We start from the raw sequence: 21,243 nt of genomic DNA, 5'->3' as shown, positions 1-21,243 counted from the left end.
AGCAACTTATGTATGGAGATGCCTTTATGGTTGTCACAGTCCTGCCGTTTGCCTTTCCTTTTATATAGATTGATTATATTGGTATCCTTGAACTCCTTGGGAACGGCTTCTAATTTCCACATAGCCTGGAAGAGCTCGGTCAGTTTCTCGACTAAGCGAGGCCCTCCAGCCTTGTAGATTTCTGCTGGAATGGCATCGGACCCTGGAGCTTTGCCTGATGAGAGAAGTGTTATGGCTTTGCTGATTTCCTCAATGGATGGTAGAACAGCCAAGGACTGGTTTATTTCAACTTGAGGCAATCTCACAATTGCCTCCTCATTTCTGCATGAAGGCCGATTGAGGACCACACTGTAGTGTTTGACCCACCTTTCAAGTATTTTGTCCTTCTCCACAAGGAGTGTTGTTCCATCTAAGTGGAGTCATTGAGTACAGATGGTCAGCACAGTTGGAGCTCAAGACAGATTCATTGGTGATGTCATCATTCTCAGAATCCAAGATGGCAGCTATCTAAGATCTGCTCAGTGTCTCACTCTGGACTGATTGCATTTAAATGGATTTCATAGTATTTACTCCTTTTAAGTTGTAGTTTTTAAGTTGTACAAGTCATTTAATATGGAAATTTAATCTTGAACTTTTAAGAAGATTGTGGACTACTATGAGTTTATAAATGACAATTACTGTTGTGGGGTATTATAGACCTCCATCGGCCTCTAGGGAGGCTTTATCATCTGTAAAGCTTCTTTTGTCCAGATTAAACTATAGGGAACTTTTACTGGCTGGAGACTTGAATTGGGACTGGCTAAATGTTGTTTCTGATTAATTTAAATCTTTCTGTGATTCTGTCAATCTTAGCCAGTTGGTAAATGTACCTACAAGGCCTAATCTCAAAAATCCAGATAAATCTACTTTAATTGACTTGATTCTAACAAATGTCCCTCATAAATTTTTATCCATGGGTGTCTTTTGTAATGATCTGAGTGATCATTGTGTTATTGCTACTTCAAAAGGCAGTAAAATACCCAAATGTAAATCACAAATTATTAGAAAGAGGAATTTGAAAATGTTTAATGAACAAGCCTATCATCATGATCTATCTTTGATTAACTGGGGACAGCTAGGCCTGTTGCCTGACGTTGAGCTTGCCTGGACACTTTTTAAGGAGAATTTTGAGAAAATTGTAAATAAACATGCTCCTTGGACAAAGCACAGAGTGAAGGGACGGGAAAACCCTTGGTTTTCTCCAGAGTTGTCACACATTATCCATCAGTGAAATGTGGCATGGGCTAAAGCTAGAAATGGTGATTCTGCCACTGACTGGTCCATTTTCAGACAATTAAGAAATAAATGTACCTCTCTTATCAAAAAGGCTAAATCAGAATATTATTTATCAGTCACAAGTGAAAACCTCAATAATCCACAGAAATTTTGGAAAGTCATCAAGTCTCTTTCTGTGAATAAAAGTAATGAAGCCCTCCCAAAATTTGTCTTAAAAAACTCTCTCCCAGTCTACGATAGAGTTGATGTCTTAAATTGCTTTAATGAGCATTTTGTATCAGTTGGTTCTCTGTCCGAGTCGACAGGAGTAGTCGCTGTCACTCCATGCACATACTCCTCAGTGTTTTCTGGAGAGCCTTTTAATTTTGTTTCTTTTACTGTGCAGCAGGTGCATGGAGCTCTTAAAGCGTTAGATCACAGAAAACCTCCTGGACCAGATTTAATAGAGCCTTACTTTTTGAAGAAGGCGGCTGATTTTGTTGCAGAGCCCCTTACAATTCGTTTTAATCTGTCAATTCAAAACAATGAAATACCATCAGTTTGGAAGTCAGCTTTTGTTACTCCCTTATTTAAAGGAGGTGATCCAGCAGTTTTAACTAACTATCGGCCTATATCTAATTTGTGTGTTTTGTCAAAAATTTTAGAATCCCTTGTTTCAGACCAAATAAAAGAGTTTTTATACTCAAATGAACTCCTTTCTAAACTGCAGTCAGGCTTCAGGAAAAAGCACAGTACCATCACTGCTGTTACAAAAGTAATTAATGACATACTTGTCGCTCTTGATAGAAAACAATTCTGTGCATCACTTTTTCTTGATCTGTCGAAAGCTTTTGACACAGTGGACCATGCTGTTTTAAAGCAAAGGCTTCTTTGTCTGTGTAGTTTCCTGGTTCATGAATTATCTGAGTGACAGGACTGTGATGGTCTATGTTCTGCATTAGTGAAGGTCCAAAAAGGGGGTGCCACAAGGCTCAATATTAGGTCCTCTATTGTTTATTATGTATATAAATGAACTAGGACACAATGTGTCGGATGCTAATATGCATTTCTATGCTGATGACACGATTATTTATTGTTTTGGATCATCCCCAGCTAAAGCGGTTGAGTCTTTGCAGAAAGCTTTTGATGTGGTTCAACGTACGCTTATGCAGCTTAAACTGGTTCTCAATGCTGATAAGACCAAACTGATGCTGTTTAGAAATACTAAGAAGGTTTCTCAAGCTCCTCCTCCTGTGTTCACTTTGACTGGAAGTGTCATAGAGGTGGTTCATTCTTATAAGTACCTTGGTATCTGGCTTGATGATGCTCTCACTTTTAAGCCTCATATAGACAACCTTGTGAAGAAACTCAAACTTAAACTGTCTTTTTTCTTTCTAAATAAATTTTGTTTTTCTTTTAAAGCAAAAAAGCAGCTAGTCACTGCAACATTTTTATCTGTCTTAGATTATGGAGCGCTGGTGTATAGGACCGCTTCAGCACAATGTCTGTATAAGATTGACACTGTTTATCATGCGTCTCTGAGATTTATTACGAATTGTAAAAACTTGACCCATCATTGTGAATTATATTCCAGAGTGGGATGGCCATCGTTGTCCAACAGGAGATCAGGGCACTGGCATACTTTTATATATAAGGCCATGCTTGGTCTTTTGCCATCCTACATCTGTAGTTTAATCACATGGAGAAGTGTTGATTCTTATTCATTGCGATCAAATGATCACTTGCTGCTCTTTGTTCCATTTGCCCGTACAGAACTGGGAAAAAGGGCTTTTGTCTACTCAGCTCCTTCTGCATGGAACTTTTTGCAAAAAGACTTGAAATTATCTGAACTCATTTCCTTAAATGCTTTTAACTCCAGATTGAGAGAACCTGAAATGTCCTGTTTAAATTGCAAATGTTTTTAATTATTTGTATTGTATAATTTTTATAAATGTAATTGACTGTGTTTTTGCTGCCTCTTGGCCAGGACTCCCTTGAAAAAGAGGTTTTTAACCTCAATGGGACTTTCCTGGTTAAATAAAGGTTAAATAAATAAATAAAATAAAAAGTTCAGAGGAGCTGAAGTTCCTGAGTGTTGTGGACCATAGACCTTAGCATTATAGAGGCACTTGGTGTTGTTACTGTCAGCATAGGATTGAATCTCCACAGCTTTTGCGCACAGCCAGGCATCTTGCATGACTCTGAGTCTCTGCTGAACAATCCTGCGAATGTTGAGGAAGGCAACTTTCTTTAAACTTGAGCTGCTGTCATTCAGATATGCTTCATGCAGGCGATGTTTTTCGTCAAGGAGTGCTCAGATTTCTGCATCGTTCTCATCAAACCAGTCTTGATGTGTACGTAATGGAACACCAAGTGATTCAAGGGCTGTAGAATGCAGCACAGTCTTGAGAGCAGTCCAGTCTGCCTCATCATCTGTATGCTCAAAGCTTAGAGACTCCAGGTGATGGTCTAAAGCCTCAACAAATGCCAGCCTGGTGTGTTCTTGTTGTAGGCGAGTGATGTTAAGACACTTGACACGTCTTTGTCCTTGTGGGCGTCTGCTAGGCTTAATCCGGATGTTAAGTTTGGAGATAATGAGACGATGGTCAGTCCAACATTCAGCACCACACATAGCCTTGGTCACCCTGACATCGTGCCGGTCACTCCTCCTCACGATGACGTAGTCAATCAAGTGCCAGTGGTGTGAACGAGGATGCATCCATGAAGTTTTCTTATGCTTAGGTAGTTGGAATATCATGTTGGTGATGAGTAGGTCAAATTCAGAGCATGTCTGCAGCAGTAGAAGACCGTTGCTGTTACATTTTCCAATACCATGTGCGCCTATGACTCCATTCCATGATTGATGGTCACTTCCAACTCTGGCGTTGAAATCAACCAGTATCAGAAGTTTATCCGAGCTGGCTGTAGCAGCTAATGACTTCCAAGTCATTATAAAACTTGGTTTTGATCTTGTCAGAGTTGGTCACGGTAGGGGCATAGGCACTGATGATGGTGGCCGCCTTTTTACCAAATAGGTGGAGCTGTAAGGTCATTAATCGGTCGTTTATCCCCTTGGGTTGGCTTGCCAGTTGGTTGACCAGATGATTTTTTACTGCAAAACCAACACCAGCATCACGTCTCTCCTCCTGGCCTCGTCCTCTCCAGAAGAATGTGTAACCTGCACCCACTTCAGTCACTTGTCCAATATCGCCCAATCGGGTCTCACTAAGGGCAGCAACATCCACATTATATCTGGTAGCTCTCTGCCCACGAGGGCAGTGCGTCTCTCAGGTCTTTTTGATCCAGATGTGTCCATCAAGGTGCGCACATTCAGGCGCCAACAGTGAGTGGTATTACTTTGGTCTTTCCATTTTATTAGTTTTTCTTTCTGTTTTTCGACCGCAAGTACGGGATCCCGCCAGCTGCGGTAGGTTGTTTTGAAGCAGACAATGTTTAGGGTACCTTTTCTAACCCTTTCCTCACTACGGAGGTGAGCAGTGTGATCCTGAATAGGGCTGCTCAGTCACTCAGAGTGCTGCCGGACCTCAATGCTGCTTCGGTCCAGTGAGGGAACGACCAATATCCTGAGCCGCCTGCGTGCAGGTTTGCGGCTACAGCTTCCAGCATATCCGTGCCTGCTGCTTCGTCACTCACCCATCGCCACAGGATTTGGATAATGACGATGGTAAGAAAAAGTGCCATGACTTGCGCAGAGAACTTGGATTTAAGTGAGGGTGATTTGCGCAGCATTCAACCTCACTCTCTCGACCAGCCACATCTGTACCCAGTGGCAAGACGTAGTCAAGATGACTGGAGATGGTCCTCGTTGCAGTAGAAGGTCCAAAGACCCGTTTAGGTGGAATTTCCTCCACCAAGAGCTCCACGCGCCCAAGCTCAGACAAACTGAGTTTTCCGGGTTAGTTAACCGCCGCCCGGGGTTCGGCGTTAGCAGCTGCTGACTGTATCGACTCACCAGGGATGTTGAGCCTGGTGTCCACCTACGGTAGCAGCTAGAGGGCTGGGCCAGATGTAACAAGCCTGAGGCACAACTAGCTGTTCAGACACACACTCACACACACACACACACACACACACAGTGATAATTGTTCTCTCTCTGTGTGTGTGTGTGTGTGTGTGGAGCAGGAGACTTCATCCAGAACTTCAGTGTGTCCTACAGTCCTCTACACAGACATCTGGTGGGACAGAAACCACAGCAGCAGACACAGTCCCTCATACAGGAAGTGACCTCAGACAGCTTCCTGCAGACCGTCATGGACTCTCAGAGGGTGAGATCAGTCAGCATGTATGAAAGCTGTAATGTAATGTGAAGAGAGTGTGAGTGATGTGATGTTGTCCGTCTCTTCAGGACGTGCTGCTGCTGTATTACTCGGTCTGGTGTGGCTTCTGCTCGGCTCTCAATCATGTGTTTCTGCAGCTGGCTCGTCTGTTCCAGGGAAACAGCGCCCTCACGGTGGCCAGGTCTGGAACTGCACCTGATAACACCTCCAGTGTTACATGACCGCACATTCAGGAGTTCCTGTGAGTCAGTGTGTGTGTTCTTGTTGTTTCAGAGTGAATGTCGGCCAGAATGATCTGCCCTGGGAGTTTATGGTGGATCATGTGCCGTCTGTGCTGTTCTTCCCCAGACACAGGTGACAGAAACAGCGCTTCTCTTGTGTTGATCACAGCTGAACCATGAATCATTTCATTCTGAATTCTCCCGCAGGAAGCAGATGAGTGTGAAGTTTCCTGAAAACATGCCCATGACTGTTCCCAACCTGCTGCGGTTCGTTCTGCAGCACACAGGCCACGCCCACAGCACACAGGAGTCAGGCGGAGGGGCGGAGCCTAAGTCCCTGCTGGAGGCGGAGCTTCGGGCGCTGCAGCAGCAGGTGTTTTCTCTGCATCGAGCCAGAGAGCGTCTCTCTGAGCAGCTGTCGGTCCTGTGGAGGGAGAACCGGCGGCTCACGCTGCACACACACACACTGGAGACCCAGAATGCCGAGCTGCAGGAGCAGAGCTTGCAGCTGGAGACACTGTACAGAGAGAAAACACGCCAGCTGAGCGACACCGTCCACAGACTGCAGGAGCTCGCAGACGCATCTGAAGAACTGCTGAAGGAGAACTCACTGCTCCGAGTGCTGCTCACCGTCCTGAGAGAGAGAGACGGAGGGGACACAGACGGACGGGACACAGACGGAGAGGACACAGACGGAGAGGACACTGAGAGACGGGACACAGAGAGACAGCGTGAGGCTTCCTGACCACGGATGATTATCATACAGAATCTGTTAAGAACACGTCCAGCTTGTCCACAAAAACTAATCAGAAATGTTGTTTCATAAGAAAAGATGTGTGCATTATTGTCAAACTACATTTTCAAAGTGCATTTTCACCCTGAAGGCAAATCATCTCATTACTGTATGAGAGATGTCTACGTGTTTAGACATCATGGTGGGATTTATTGTACAGATTTAATAGAAATAAATCATTTATTAAAATTGTAAATGACATTTAAAACAGACGATCTAATGAGAAATGCCGTTTGAAGAGAAGATTAGAAGAAAAACCTCTGGACAAATGACAGAACTGAAAATGAGATGATTCAGATTGATGAGCATTTGTTTAATTATTATAAAAATACAGCAACCGTAGGATTCATGTTCTCTGAATGTATCTTCTGTTTTGTTTTCTTGTGTTTCAGAGTGAAATCTGCACATGTTCTGCTGATTAATTATGACTGTCGTTACAGATGATTGAAGATGTTCCTCGAGGGTTTGATGTGACGACACACACAAAAAAACTTGTTAAAGTATTTCTGTTTGTTTTGTTGAAATTATGCTTTTTTCATGTATTCTGGTAGAGTCTTCAGGGAATCTCAGGTTTGAAGAGTTAAATTAAAGATAATGCTGGTGAATGTGATCATTACCGACTCTGGGGTTTCTTGTTCTTCCTATAACGAAGGGATTTCGGAGCTCAAGGGCTTTAATGCTCCTCCTTACTGCTGCAAACACTATATTTCTTACAATATACCTTTAGAGATACTGCTGGATGTTCATGTGCAGGTGTAACTATCTGTGTACAACATATTTACATTGATATTCCTGCACACATTTCTCCTGGAGAACGAGAAGGTGATGATGTTTAGACGGTTCACGGTTGTAACAGCCCTAAACTGTAAGGTTGAGAATAAACACAGTGAAACATGGATTTCAGGAAACACACAGTTTTAACCTTCCATGAATTATTTCCCCTAATTTAAATCTGCAAGTTTAGTTCTGGTTAGTCTCTTTAATAATGAAGGAACTGAAGCTCCAGCTGCTGAACTCCAACACGGTGATGTTGTTAATGAAGAAGAAGACAATTAAACTATATCAAACACTTTCAGTCAGTTATATTACTTACACTACTAGTTATATTACTTTTCCTTCATTTGCTTATTACTTATAAAGCCCTGAATGGTTTAGCACCACAGTATTTGAATGAGCTCCTTTTACATTATAATTTTACATTATTGAGACACTGTTTTCCTAATGAATGTTGTTCAGTTGCTTTGACGCAATGTATTTTGTTTAAAGCACTATATAAATAAAGGTGACTTTATGAAGAAGCTACACAATTACAACTTGTGAGGCATGAAGTCAAAGTCACCTTTATTTATATAGTGCTTTAAACAAAATACATTGCGCCAAAGCACTGAACAACATTCATTTGGAAAACAGTGTGTCAATAATGCAAAATGATAGTTAAAGGCAGTTCATCATTGAATTCAGTGATGTCATCTCTGTTCAGTTAAATAGTGTCTGTGCATTTATTTGCAATCAAGTCAATGATATCGCTGTAGATGAAGTGACCCCAACTAAGCAAGCCAGAGGCGACAGCGGCAAGGAACCGAGACTCCATCGGTGACAGAATGGAGAAAAAAACCTTGGGAGAAACCAGGCTCAGTTGGGGTCAGTTCTCCTCTGACCAGACGAAACCAGTAGTTCAATTCCAGGCTGCAGCAAAGTCAGATTGTGCAGAAGAATCATCTGTTTCCTGTGGTCTTGTCCTGGTGCTCCTCTGAGACAAGGTCTTTACAGGGGATCTGTATCTGGGGCTCTAGTTGTCCTGGTCTCCGCTGTCTTTCAGGGCAGTAGAGGTCCTTTCTAGGTGCTGATCCACCATCTGGTCTGGATACGTACTGGATCCGGGTGACTGCAGTGACCCTCTGATCTGGATTCAGACTGGATAGCCAGCAGTGTGGACAGGACCGGGCTTTATGGTCATACACCCTGGTTCTAGTAAGAACCCTAGCTGCTCCATTTTGGACTAGCTGTAGTTCTTTTATAAAGCATGCAGAACAACCACGTAGAAGCGGCCCTAGTACTGAGCCTTGAGGTACTCCATACTGCACTTGTGATTGATATGATACATCTTCATTCATTGCTACGAACTGATGGCGGTCATATAAGTACGATTTAAACCATTCTAATGCACTTCCACTGATGCCAACAAAGTGTTCAAGTCTATGCAAAAGAATGCTGTGGTCAATTGTGTCAAACGCAGCACTAAGATCCAATAAAACTAATAGAGAGATACACCCACGATCAGATGATAAGAGCAGATCATTTGTAACTCTAAGGAGAGCAGTCTCAGTACTATGATACGGTCTAAATCCTGAGTGGAAATCCTCTATTTTGGGCAGAGGGATTTGAAAAGTAATGCCACAACTAATCTGTGACTAAATCAGTGTAATGGCAATATTTCCATCCACTGAATGTAAGCGTTTCCATATTCCAAGCTGTCCTGATGTGCTGCTGACTTCATGTGAAAATGATGACAATAAATGGATTGGTAGTTTTCAAATCAGTAGGGGTTGAGGCAGGGGACAGGGGACAGGACTGGGACAGTAAATCAGGCCGGGAATTTGTTCCTCTGTTGCTGCAGTCATCACCCAATTCATGTGTACACCAGACTGATAAACTCTTTGGCTCTTTCAATTGTTTGAATTGGGTTATACTTAAAAAATAAATCAAAATCCTTAGACTGTGGACGGGCAAAATAATCAAATCAAGTATCAAGAAGTATCAAGGCATTCACTGTCTCTATCATCTTTCCCTTAACCCCCCTCTCTCTCTCACTCTGCACATTGAGTTTCTCTGTAATATCAAATAAGCACTTTCAATAATCTATATTACGTATGCAGCCATCAATTGAATGTCCCAATGATCACAGTCCTACTACTGATGACCTTATAAATCATAAAAGCACATATTTTTCTAAGAGTATAGCCATGTTTAGTTTTGCTTATAGCTTAAACTTTAGCTGAAGGTTCCTGCTCTGACTCAAAAGCTGAACTGTCCTCCCTCTCTTGTTCAACATCTGGAGCACTAACAGAACTAGTGCTACTGTTGCTTACTTCATCACCTTCAAAATTAATAAGCATTGTACACTAGGCTATATATTGTAGGCTAGAAATGGAAAATCAATTTCTGGTCAATTTTGGCACTAAAAAATGCTGTATCTTCATATGTAAAACAGTGTGCTAGTTTGTCATTAAGATGCTCTTTTAAAAGATGTATCATTATATACATTTGTAATATATCTTTTTTAAATAGATTTTATCTATTGTAAGTCGCTTTGAATGAAAGCATCCATCTGCTAAATGATTATGTAAATATTAGTGTGGAACAGTTCTACTTTTTCACAGGTTTGTTTTTCACCTCTGTCCCTGTGTGTGTGTGTGTGTGTGTGTGTGTGTGTGTGTTAAGTGAATTAGGTGTGAAACTATCAGGGAGCATTTAGTCTCCAGCACCAACATTTTACAGAACTGCCACTTTCCTGGAGTCTCAGAATTACAATGTGTCAGGTTCTGAGAGATCTAAGATTCCAAACAATGATTTAATTAAAATACCATGAAGTATTCTGAAATACTATATATAATGACTTTATATATAGGCTTTATGAACAGATTATAGTGACTCGTGAAGGACCAGCACCACCTCCTCTTGTCCGATGGTTTGAGGTATATATCTTCCAGAATCCAGGATTAAGATTTAGGAGCTCATTTTTATTCCACCTCCTTTCCTGAAAGTCTGTCTTGCAGAATTGACAAAAAATTAATCTTCACATTAAAGGTGCCATCTGTAATGTTTGGCAAAAAAAATCAAGTCATACTCCACATTCCATACCAGATGGGGGCAGTATGCCTCAATAAAGTGAATTGGTCTACTCTAGAGTAACAAACGAGAAACGGCATAGTCTCTATGCTCCGCCCCTACTTTCACAACAACACTACAGCCATAGCCGAAGCCTAACTGTGCGTTCACACCGCCGGCGTCGAGAGCGTCAAAAATCTCTCTTGCCGCTCTGCTCACGATGCTGCAGAAAGATTTGTGAGCGCTCAGATGCTCTAACGTAGATCGAATGTTTATTTTATATTTTTAATTTTTTCACGCACAGAAAAACCACGAAGCAAAGAGGACACGGAGACCAACAGACTAGACAGAGCAGGTTAGTTATGATACATAGGGATGTGCAAAAAATCGAATGCGATTTTCATGTACATCTCATCAGTAAAGACGCTCCTGTAATTAGAAGTATATCTCCAACATGTGCGTTCAGATCAGGGTTGCCAGGTTTTCACAACAAACCCTGCCCAGTTGCTTCTTAAAACTAGTCCAAAACTAGCCCAATCGCGTTTCCGGGAGGTTCCCCGATAAAAATTGCTTCCCGGGTTAAAAAATAAATTTTTGGGAAGGGTTTCCCTGGTAAAATTAGCATTTTAGGGGCTAAATATCACGTTATTGGTATTGCTTCAAACCGCGGACATGAAAAACAACCGCAGACTTGGCAACACTGGTTCAGGTGGAGCGGCAGTAACTGCACAGAGCCTTAGTCTACCGACAACTAACACAAAATCGCTTTCAAAATCGACAAAGAATCGCCTGCGATTTAAACATCGATGTTGTGTAGATTGTCAGTGAATTGCGGCTCCATGTAGCAAATGCCAACCAGTGTTGCCAAGTCTGTGGTGGTTGTTTTTCATGTCCGCTGGTCACAGCGACCCCAATACAAATAACGTGATATTTAGCCCCTAAAATGCGATTTATACCAAGGCAACCCTGCTAAAAAAACTATATTTTAACCCCAGGAAGCAATGTTTTATCGGGGAATCTTCTGGAAGCGGGATTGGGCTAGTTTTGAGAAGCAATTGGGCAGGATTTGTTGTGAAAACCTGGCAATCCTGATCTGAACACACATGCTGGAGATATACTCCTAATTACAGGAGCGTCTTTACTGATGAGATACACATGAGTAAAGACATGCACAGCCCTATATAATAAAATGGGTAACGTTAAGTTATAGCTAGCTAATTATCAAACGCAGCTGATCTGACTGTGTGTGTAGATGATCTGACTGTGTGTCTGGAGATGATCTGACTGTGTGTGTGTGTGTGTGTGTCTGTAGATGATCTGACTGTGTGTGTGTGTGTGTGTGTGTGTGTGTGTGTGTGTGTGTGTGTAGATGATCTGACTGTTTGTGTCTGGAGATGATCTGACTGTGTGTGTGTGTGTGTGTGTGTGTGTGTAGATGATCTGACTGTTTGTGTCTGTAGATGATCTGACTGTGTGTGTGTGTGTGTGTGTGTAGATGATCTGACTGTTTGTGTCTGGAGATGATCAGACTGTGTGTGTGTGTGTGTGTGTGTGTGTGTAGATGATCTGACTGTTTGTGTCTGGAGATGATCTGACTGTGTGTGTGTGTGTGTGTGTGTGTGTCTGTAGATGATCTGTGTTTGTCTGTAGATGATCTGACTGTGTGTGTCTGTAGATGATCTGTGTGTGTCTGTAGATGATCTGACTGTGTCTGTAGATTACCTGACTGTGTGTGTCTGTAGATTATTTGATTGCGTGTCTGTAGATGATCTGACTTTGTGTATCTGACTGCGTGGGTCTGTAGATGATCTGTGTGTGTCTGTAGTTGATCTGACTGTGTGTCTAAAGTTTATCAGACTGTGTTTGTCTCTAGATGATCGTACTGTGTGTCTCTACATGATCTGACTGTGTGCATCTGTAAATGATCTGATTGTGTGTTTCTGTAGATGATCTGACTGGATGTGTCTGTAGGTGATCTGACTGTGTGTCTGGAGATGATCTGATGGTGTGTCTGTGTCTGTAGATGATCTGACTTTGTGTGTCTGTAGATGATCTGACTGCGTCTGTCTGTAGATTATCTGTCTGTCTGTGTGTCTGTAGATGATCTGACTGTGTGTTTGTAGATGATCTGACTGTGTGTCTGTAAATGATCGGACTGTATTTCTGTAGATGATCTGTCTCTGTGTCTGTGTGTGTCTGTAGATGATGTCTGTGTGTGTGTGTGTCTGTAGATGATCTGTCTCTGTGTGTGTGTGTGTGAGTAGATGATCTTTCTCTGTGTGTGTGTGTCTGTAGTTGATCTGTGTGTTAGTCTGTAGATGATGTCTCTGTGTGTGTGTGTCTGTAGATGATGTCTGTGTGTGTGTGTGTCTGTAGATGATGTCTGTGTGTGTGTGTGTCTGTAGATGATCTGTCTCTGTGTGTGTGTGTGTGAGTAGATGATCTTTCTCTGTGTGTGTGTGTCTGTAGTTGATCTGTCTCTGTGTGTGTGTGTCTGTAGATGATCTGTGTGTGTGTGTGTGTGTGTGTGTGTGTGTCTGTAGTTGATCTGTCTCTGTGCCTGTGTGTCTGTAGTTGATCTGTCTCTGTGTGTGTGTGTCTGTAGATGATCTGTCTCTGTGTGTGTGTGTCTGTAGTTGATCTGTCTCTGTGTGTGTGTGTCTGTAGTTGATCTGTCTGTGTCTGTGTGTGTCTGTAGGTTGTCTGGCTGTATGGTGTCAGAGGAAGGCTGTGGTTATTTGTCTTCAGCTCTGAGTTCAAACCCCTCACACCTGAGAGAGCTGGATCTGAGCTACAATCACCCAGGAGAATCAGGAGTCAAGCTGCTCAAACACAAACTGCAGGATCCAAACTATAAACTGCAGATACTCAAGTATGTCAAACACTAATACTGACATAATGAAAGTGTGTGAATATGCAGATCTACAATAAGAATGACAGATCTACAATATAATACAGCTCTCTATCACATCCTTTATCTTCGGCCTTAAAAATGTTAATATGTATATACACTACATCTACATTTTTTACCTCAGGCCTCCAATTCAACCGGATCAGACTCTCTTTTCTCCAATTCAGGATCTTCCAGCTAAATCCCTTTAGGATCCTCTATTTGTAGGAGACTCTAATCGCTCCGTCACTCATCTGTGATCCCAAAATCAGCTCACATTGGTTCTGGTTCAATCAGGCAAACCAGCCGACAGTTTTTCAGCCCTTCTTTTCTCATCAGACAGCAAGCACAGCTGCTCAGAAGGGTGTCTCTCTCAGCAGCAGATCCAAGCCCTCGCTCGATGCTCATCAGACGCTTTCAAAAGCTGCAGAAGATCCAATCGATTTCAGATTAAAAAGCCCATCAAACCCTGCTCAGCTCTAACTGTTTCTGTCCCAGCGTGGGATATGAGGGAGTTCTCTGGCTGTATTCTGAGCTCGGACAGATATACACCAAATATACACACTATTGACTCAGTCTGATTATATGAGTGTCAACTTCTGAACCTGTGTTTGTGTGTTTATAGTGTGGATCATGGAGGAGAGAAGAGGATGAGAGCAGGACCACGAAAGTGTAGGTCTTCACACACACAGAGAGAGACACACACACTCACACACAGAGAGAGAGAGAGAGAAAACACACACGACACACACACATATATATACACACTCACACACACACACACACTCATGTTTGTTTTTGTGAAAAGTGTGTTTATCCCATAGGTGTAATGGTTTTTATACTGTACAAACTGTATATTCTATGGCCCTACACCAACCTTACACCTAACCCTAACCCTCACAGGGGTGTCCTGATATGACACAAAAACAAGTGCACTCACAGGGAGAGACACAAACCCACACACTCACACAGATAACACACATACACCAGGGGTTAAATGACTACTGATTTTTTTTTTAAGTTGACTTTTACGTGATGAAAGTCGAGTCGAAGTTGACTAGTCGTTGATGAAGTTATTAATGTACAAATAAGTCTGCAGCTGTGAGAAACACCTTGTGCACAGCTATGGCATATAACACAGCGCTGCGTACATGGCTGTTGCTCCTATAACAGCTCATTTTGATCATTTCTTTTGTCTTTGGGTAGTTTTATTTCACATATTTGTTCTACATGGCAGTGTCTCTCTAGTAGTAGTGACGCTGTGGGATTTAGTTATCAACAATATATGCTTAAACTTTTCAGTTTCTGAGCTATTTTCTTGAGAAATCACAGAACAGGTGGAATTCCTTCAAACATTTATTATCCTGTTGCACCCTCTATTGGACCAGCGACTAGTCGACGTCAAGCTTAAAGCGTCATGGCAGAGCATTGAAGTCGACTTGTCGATTAGTTGGTGCAACCCCTAACTCACACACACATACACACAGAGACATCTTCAGTGTTGTGTTGTTCTTGATGTTTCTCTCTTCTTGTGTTCAGATGCCTGTGATCTCACACTGGATCCAAACACAGCACACACTCGACTCGTTCTGTCTGATGAGAACAAGAAGATCACACGTGTGAAAGATCATCAGCCGTATCCTGATCATCCAGAGAGATTTGATCAAGTTCTTCAGGTTCTGAGTGTTGAGAGTCTGACTGGACGCTGTTACTGGGAGACTGAATGGAGAGATAGAGCTGATATATCAGTGTCATATAAAGGAATAACTAGGAAAGGATTGAGTGACTGTATGTTTAGATTCAGTGACAAATACTGGAGTCTGAACTGGTCTGATATCAGTTTCTCTGTCTGGCACAATGGTAACAGAACTGTTATTTATGCCATCCGTTCATTCTGTAAGAGAGTAGGAGTGTTTGTGGATGTGTCTGCTGGTGTTCTGTCTTTCTACAGCGTCTCTGACACACACACACTCACACACTTACACACACTCAATACCACATTCACTGAACCCCTCTACGCTGGATTTAGGCTTTATAATAACTCCTCAGTGTCTCTGTGTGATATTAAAGAGCCTCCTGTGAGCCTCATCAGTGATGCACAAGCTGCCAGGTGAGTGAAATATTTTGTATACTGTATAAGTGACAGATGTTCAAGAATGACTAATAGTTCAGGGCTCTGCTCTTCATATAGACCAGATCATCTAATCATGATAATGTGGTTTTTGAAGGTCAAAGATTTGATTAGTATATTTGTTTGGAGTTGCTGTTTTTATTGAAAAATCAATAATAGAAAGTATTGAATGTTTTACACAAATATAATGGACGCACTTTATATTAAGTGGCCTTAACTACTATGTACTTACATTTTAATTAATAATTTAGTACAATGTACTTATTGTGTACATACATGTTTTTACATTGTACTTATATTTATAAAAAAAACTACATGTAATTACATCTGTATTTAATTTCTGTAATTACATTTATAATTACACTGTTGACCCATACTTTACACCTTAACCCACCATTAAACTTACCCATACCTCCAACCCTCTCCCTAACCTTACCCCATCCCACCGCAATAGCAGCAAAAGTGTTTTACAATACAATATGAACACAGTAAGTTTCAAGAACACATTGTACTTATTTTTTTATGTAAGTACATAGTAGTTAAGGCCACCTAATATAAAGTGTGACCAATATAACTTGCTGATTGACTACCATAGTATTAAGAATCACTGGAGAAACTAACCAGCTAGTTATGACTGTTTCCTAAAACCACAGCATTGTCATTTGATCCACTGGTTCAACATGTAGGACAGTCATTAATGACCTCTAGTGCAGGTGATGGAGGAATCACTTCTGTTAATTCATCTCTCTGAGATCTCAGAGATGCTGCTGCCATGACTTCACTGTTTCTGTCATTTAGCTTTATTTAACATTTGATTCATCACCATTTCCTCTTTCACGATACTCTGAGGTTTTCTTACACATTTGTGCACAATGTGCACTCTTAAAACACAGCACTGGACACTAAAATATATAGATGAAATCGTATATATATATTTAATTAGAATGAAATATACAGAATGTACTGGATGTTAGTTTGCTGATTGTGCTCAAGAGCATGAGCTGTTTAACGTGTCATTTAACAAGAAACTCTCTTTCTAACTCAAGTTTGCGATGCTGTTTGAGAATGTTCATTTGAACTATGGTTTTGGGAAACACTGAATCGTTTAACTGTTGGTAACGATAGAACTTGAGTTTATAGTTGGCTAACGATGATTTCAGGAAACTGCTGATCGGAAATGTGGCCATTGCTTCAAGTCGTCTTTACATTGGTTTGTGTCTAGACCATTTTGATCTTCACCACATTTGCTAATGTGATATTGCTTAAATATTACATGCATCCTCATATAAGTCATACACAAAATTTGTTCATTTTCAAATTCTTAATACAATTAAAGAAGACTAATATTTTCTGGAACTTAAAGAAATTGGCTATTTATTCCCTCATGACTAAAGTGATTCTTCTGAATGGAATATTGCCCATAAAAGTGTTATCATCAAAAGGGGGATTTAATTTAAATTTTGGCTATTATAACAATTATTATAATACTGGTGCATCTCAATAAATCAAAAATGTTGTAGAAAATTTCATTTATTTATTCAACTCAAATAGTGAAACTTGTGTATTAAATAAATTCAGTACACACAGACTGAAGTAGTTTAAGTCTTTGGTTCTTTTAATTGTGATGATTTTGGCTCACATTTAACAAAAACCTACCAATTCACTCTCAACAAATTAGAATATGGTGACATCCCAATCAGCTAATCAACTCAAAACACCATGGTCTCTCAGTTTGGTTCACTGGGCTACACAATCATGATGAAGACTGCTGATCTGACAGTTGTACAGAAGACAATCACTGACATCCTTCACAAGGAGCGTAAGACACAAACATTAATTGCCAAAGAAGCTGGCCGTTCACAGAGTGCTGTATCCAAGCATGTTAACAGAAAGCTGAGTGAAAGGAAAAAGTGTGGAAGAAAAAGATGCACAACCAACCGAGAGAACCACAGCCTTATGAGGATTGTCAAGCAAAATTGATTCAAGAATTTGAGTGAACTTCACAAGGAATGGACTGAGCAAGAGAAAGATGAGAAACAAGAGACCAAACAATGCAGATGAGCTAAAGGACACTGACAGAGAAACCTGTGCTTCAGACCACCTCAGCAGAGCCACAAACTGATCACCTCCACGCCACTCTGAACTGAGACAGTAATTAAAGCAAAAGGAGCCCCTACCAAGTATTGAGTAAATGTACAGTAAATGAACATACTTTCCAGAAGACCAACAATTCACTAAGAATGTTTTTATTGGTCTTATGAAGTATTCTAATTTGTTGAGATATTGAATTGGTGGATTTTTGTTAAATATGAGCCAAAATTATCACAATTAAAAGTCTATTTTACAGAATATTCTGATGGTGAATGGCAATGGCAATTTATTTATAGAGCACAATTAAATACAATTTACATTGTCCAATGTGCTTTACAGTATTAATAAAAAATCATAAACTAACAACAATAAAACCACAGTACAAATATAGATTTGAATAAAAATACTAAAAAATAAAATAAGTGCTTCACCAATTTGATAATAAAAAAAACAATGGAATGGTGCATCAGCATGTGTTGAATGTCTTATCAAACAAAAATGTTTTTAACTTGGAATTAAAAACAAATAACGATGAGGCCACTCTAATTGAAATGGGTAGTCATTTCATAATCTAGGGGCAACTATAGAGAAGGCTCGGTCCCACCTACACTTAAATTTTGACTTCGGGATAGACAGGAGTCTCTGATATGATGACCCTAGTGATCTAGATGGATGATGCTCAGTCAATAGAGCAGACAAGTAAGGTTTAGCCAGACCATTTAAAGATTTGTAAGCAAAAAGTAAAAGTTTAAACTCCACTCTATAATGCACTGGCCACCAGTGTAAATAACGTAAAATTGGCGTAATATGATTCCGTTTTTTTGCACCCGTCAAAAGTCTAACTGCCGCATTTTGTACTAATTGTAATCGCGACATTGCTGCATGACTAAACCCAACGTAGAGAGAATTGCAGTAATCTAGCCTTGAAGAAATTAATACATGTATAACTTTTTCGAAAAATTTAAAAGAAAGAAATGTCTTTACTTTTAGTCTTAGCTGAAAAAAGCAGGATTTCACAACTAAACTTATTTGCCTCTCAAATTTCAAAGTTTCATCAAAACCTACACCGAAATTTCTCACCCACGGCTTGACACAAGAAGACAGACCACCAAAATTTACTTTAGGAATGGTAGAGAAGTCTGACGGTCCAAGAAAAATAACTTTGTGAATGTTACACAAAGGCAGAAGTTGTAAGGTGAGTGTATCGTGACGCTTTCTGTTTTCTTTTCAGCTGGAGAGACTGCAGTGCAACCGAATCGCTCCAGTGATGGACGTGACGGTGATCTCAGGGAAACTGGAGGAAGTTCATCTGCCACATTACATCTGTTTAGGAGAGTCTGGAGATGCCCTCAGAGATGCTGTGAACGTCCTCAGTGTAAAAGATGAGGGAATAACCACAGAAGCTGTGGAGCTGACACGACTCCATGCTAAGATTGTACAACCATCCTTCTCTCTTAAAATTATGTCCTAATGATAGATGCAAATGTGAACTGGCTTAAATGTGGATGGACTCTCTGACCATCTTCCCTCATTGTCAGGCCATGATTTATCACATGATCCACCTGCCTCCATGCTTGCAAAGTTCTCAAAATGGCTCAACTGAGGCATATTTGTGGTTGGCTGATTGGAAATCAGTTTTGTAAGTGTTTTCAGGTGTGTCTTTTAAGTGTTTTCATTAACCCAATGTGTTTTGTATTTTGAATAGATGTGTTTCCCCAATGATACCCATGAGATTTCATCTATGAACAAACAAAGTTGTATATGAAATAGTGTGTAGAGTGCAGGAGCATGTGTGCTGCAAAATTGCAACTGAAGTGCAAAGCAGCACTTTCGTTTAAGGTATAGTAACAAAAGCTTCAAGATTTGTTATTTGGTCTAAGTATGTGTTCAAGCAATAAGCAAAAACTGTAATCATTTTGATCTTGTATGTGAGTGTTATATATGTGTGTGTGTGTGAGTGAGTGTGTGCGTGCGTTTGTGAGTACAGGTTTTTCTATACTGGTGGGGACTTAAACCTTAGGATTGATTCTGGTTCCTCAGTGTCTCTGTGTGATATTAAATGATAGAGAGACTCTTTCTGATGTTCACATGCACACAAACTCATCAAATCTCACATCACTACATTTCTATTCATTTTTAATTAGTTTTTCATCATCATACAGAAGTTATGAATCTAGATCAGACTCATACTGTTCTGAATCTTTAATAAACAGAGTAATATGTGTGCTTTAATATTTCTATTGTAAACTGCTCATCAAATGTAATAAAAGTCCATGAGTGACTCATCTGATCCTGAACTGGTTTCTGAATCCTGATGTGAACTGATGACAGTATGAATAATCATGAATGTGATTGAGATCAGAGGCTGAATTGACTCCGAATGAATCCGTCTCCTGATCGTCTGCTTTATTTTTCTGTCTGCGCTGATTTAACACTCGATTCACTAAATGAATTGTGTCTGTAACCGGTGTTATATTAATTTATTAATTTCACACAAAATCCCTCCCTTTGTTAATTATTTTATATTTATATTTTTTTTTTTCTCAATTATGGGAATTTTTCTTTCATCTGGGATGTTATTTGAGCTGTTTCTATCCTTGTATGTACATTTTTCAGTGTTATTTTGTAAATGTTAAAATATAGTACGTGGCCCCTTTAAGAGTTAGGTTCCGGTTGCTTTCCTTCAGTTGGCGGTAAGCGCAGCTGGGGAAAGGTGAGTTTTGCTGGAGCTCTCAGTAAAAAGTTTTAAAATAGTTTGTTTCTTGTGACTAATGTATTTTTTTTTGTTAAAAAATACGGTTTAATCTTATGTAACACCAATAGAGGTTGGGTAACATTAAGTATGTATTTTCTTTTGGTGTTTATTAACCGTGTAAATTCCGTGGCTAAAATTATCTGTTTTGACTGGCAGATCAACGTTGAAATTGTGGAGAAAGGCCACGGATTGACTTTTGTTTTCATACATTTTCCTTTTTATTAATTCAGGTATGTTTTCTATCCATGTTTCTGTTAATATTGTTGTTTTGAATTCATGTAAAATGTTTTACATTGAGAAAAATGTTAAATATTGTTGATTTAATCATATGCAGTTCATTTAATAATTGTAATATGATGGCAGTTGGCGGTAAGTGCAGCTGGGGAAAGATCAACGTTGAAATTGTGGAGAAAGGCCACGGATTGACTTTTGTTTTCATACATTTTCCTTTTTATTAATTCAGAATAAAAAGTGGTCCAAAGAATCTTGTTGTCCGGTCTGGTTAAAATATCAACACAACGCAGAGAGAGAAGATACAGACCGGTCACAATGGTGCCGTGACTTTTCCTTGATGCAAGTCATCGTGGATCTTCTTTGATCAACGTCAGCTTGGTCGCCGGGGTTTGCTGCATTCTGGAGCGCCCGAATTATGACTGTACCTGTGTCAAAGAAAAAAGGTTGGACATTAGACCGTACATAATTCAGAAAAAGGTTGATAGTTCATATTCTCGTAAGAGAGGAAAAAAAGTAGTAGTAAGCTTTGAATTTGTGATACAATTTTTGTTTGATTGTGTATTATTTTTGAGCTATCTACACAGTTTTTTTTTCCTGTGGTCATCTTCTGTTCTAATTTACTTTTGTTGATTTGTAATATTCAAGATGTCACAAAATAGTGAGGAGACTAGTTACTCCTCTATTGATGGGTTTGAATTGGGTTTTGCCAGGGGACGTATCTTTGGTGAACTTGAACAGACACCACTAA

At 40.2% G+C, this 21,243-nt stretch overlaps 1 protein-coding gene across 3 annotated transcripts in view; it reads left to right on the top strand.

The window, feature by feature from the left end:
• The window catches only part of txndc11 (thioredoxin domain containing 11), a 14,967-nt gene extending 7,791 nt beyond the window's left edge, over positions 1-7,176 (top strand). For all 3 annotated transcript variants that reach the window (XM_052603633.1, XM_052603625.1, XM_052603639.1), the window contains 4 exons: positions 5,398-5,540; positions 5,621-5,733; positions 5,826-5,906; positions 5,981-7,176. In XM_052603633.1, coding sequence (XP_052459593.1) covers positions 5,398-5,540; positions 5,621-5,733; positions 5,826-5,906; positions 5,981-6,518 — 875 coding nt within the window. In that variant the 3' untranslated portion in view covers positions 6,519-7,176. The remainder of the gene's footprint in view (positions 1-5,397; positions 5,541-5,620; positions 5,734-5,825; positions 5,907-5,980) is intronic.
• The last annotated feature ends 14,067 nt before the right edge of the window (positions 7,177-21,243 follow it).

This window comes from Carassius gibelio, chromosome A1, assembly GCF_023724105.1.
Source record: "Carassius gibelio isolate Cgi1373 ecotype wild population from Czech Republic chromosome A1, carGib1.2-hapl.c, whole genome shotgun sequence".
Classification (NCBI taxonomy): domain Eukaryota; kingdom Metazoa; phylum Chordata; class Actinopteri; order Cypriniformes; family Cyprinidae; genus Carassius; species Carassius gibelio.
This window is presented reverse-complemented; position numbering and strand designations above follow the sequence as displayed.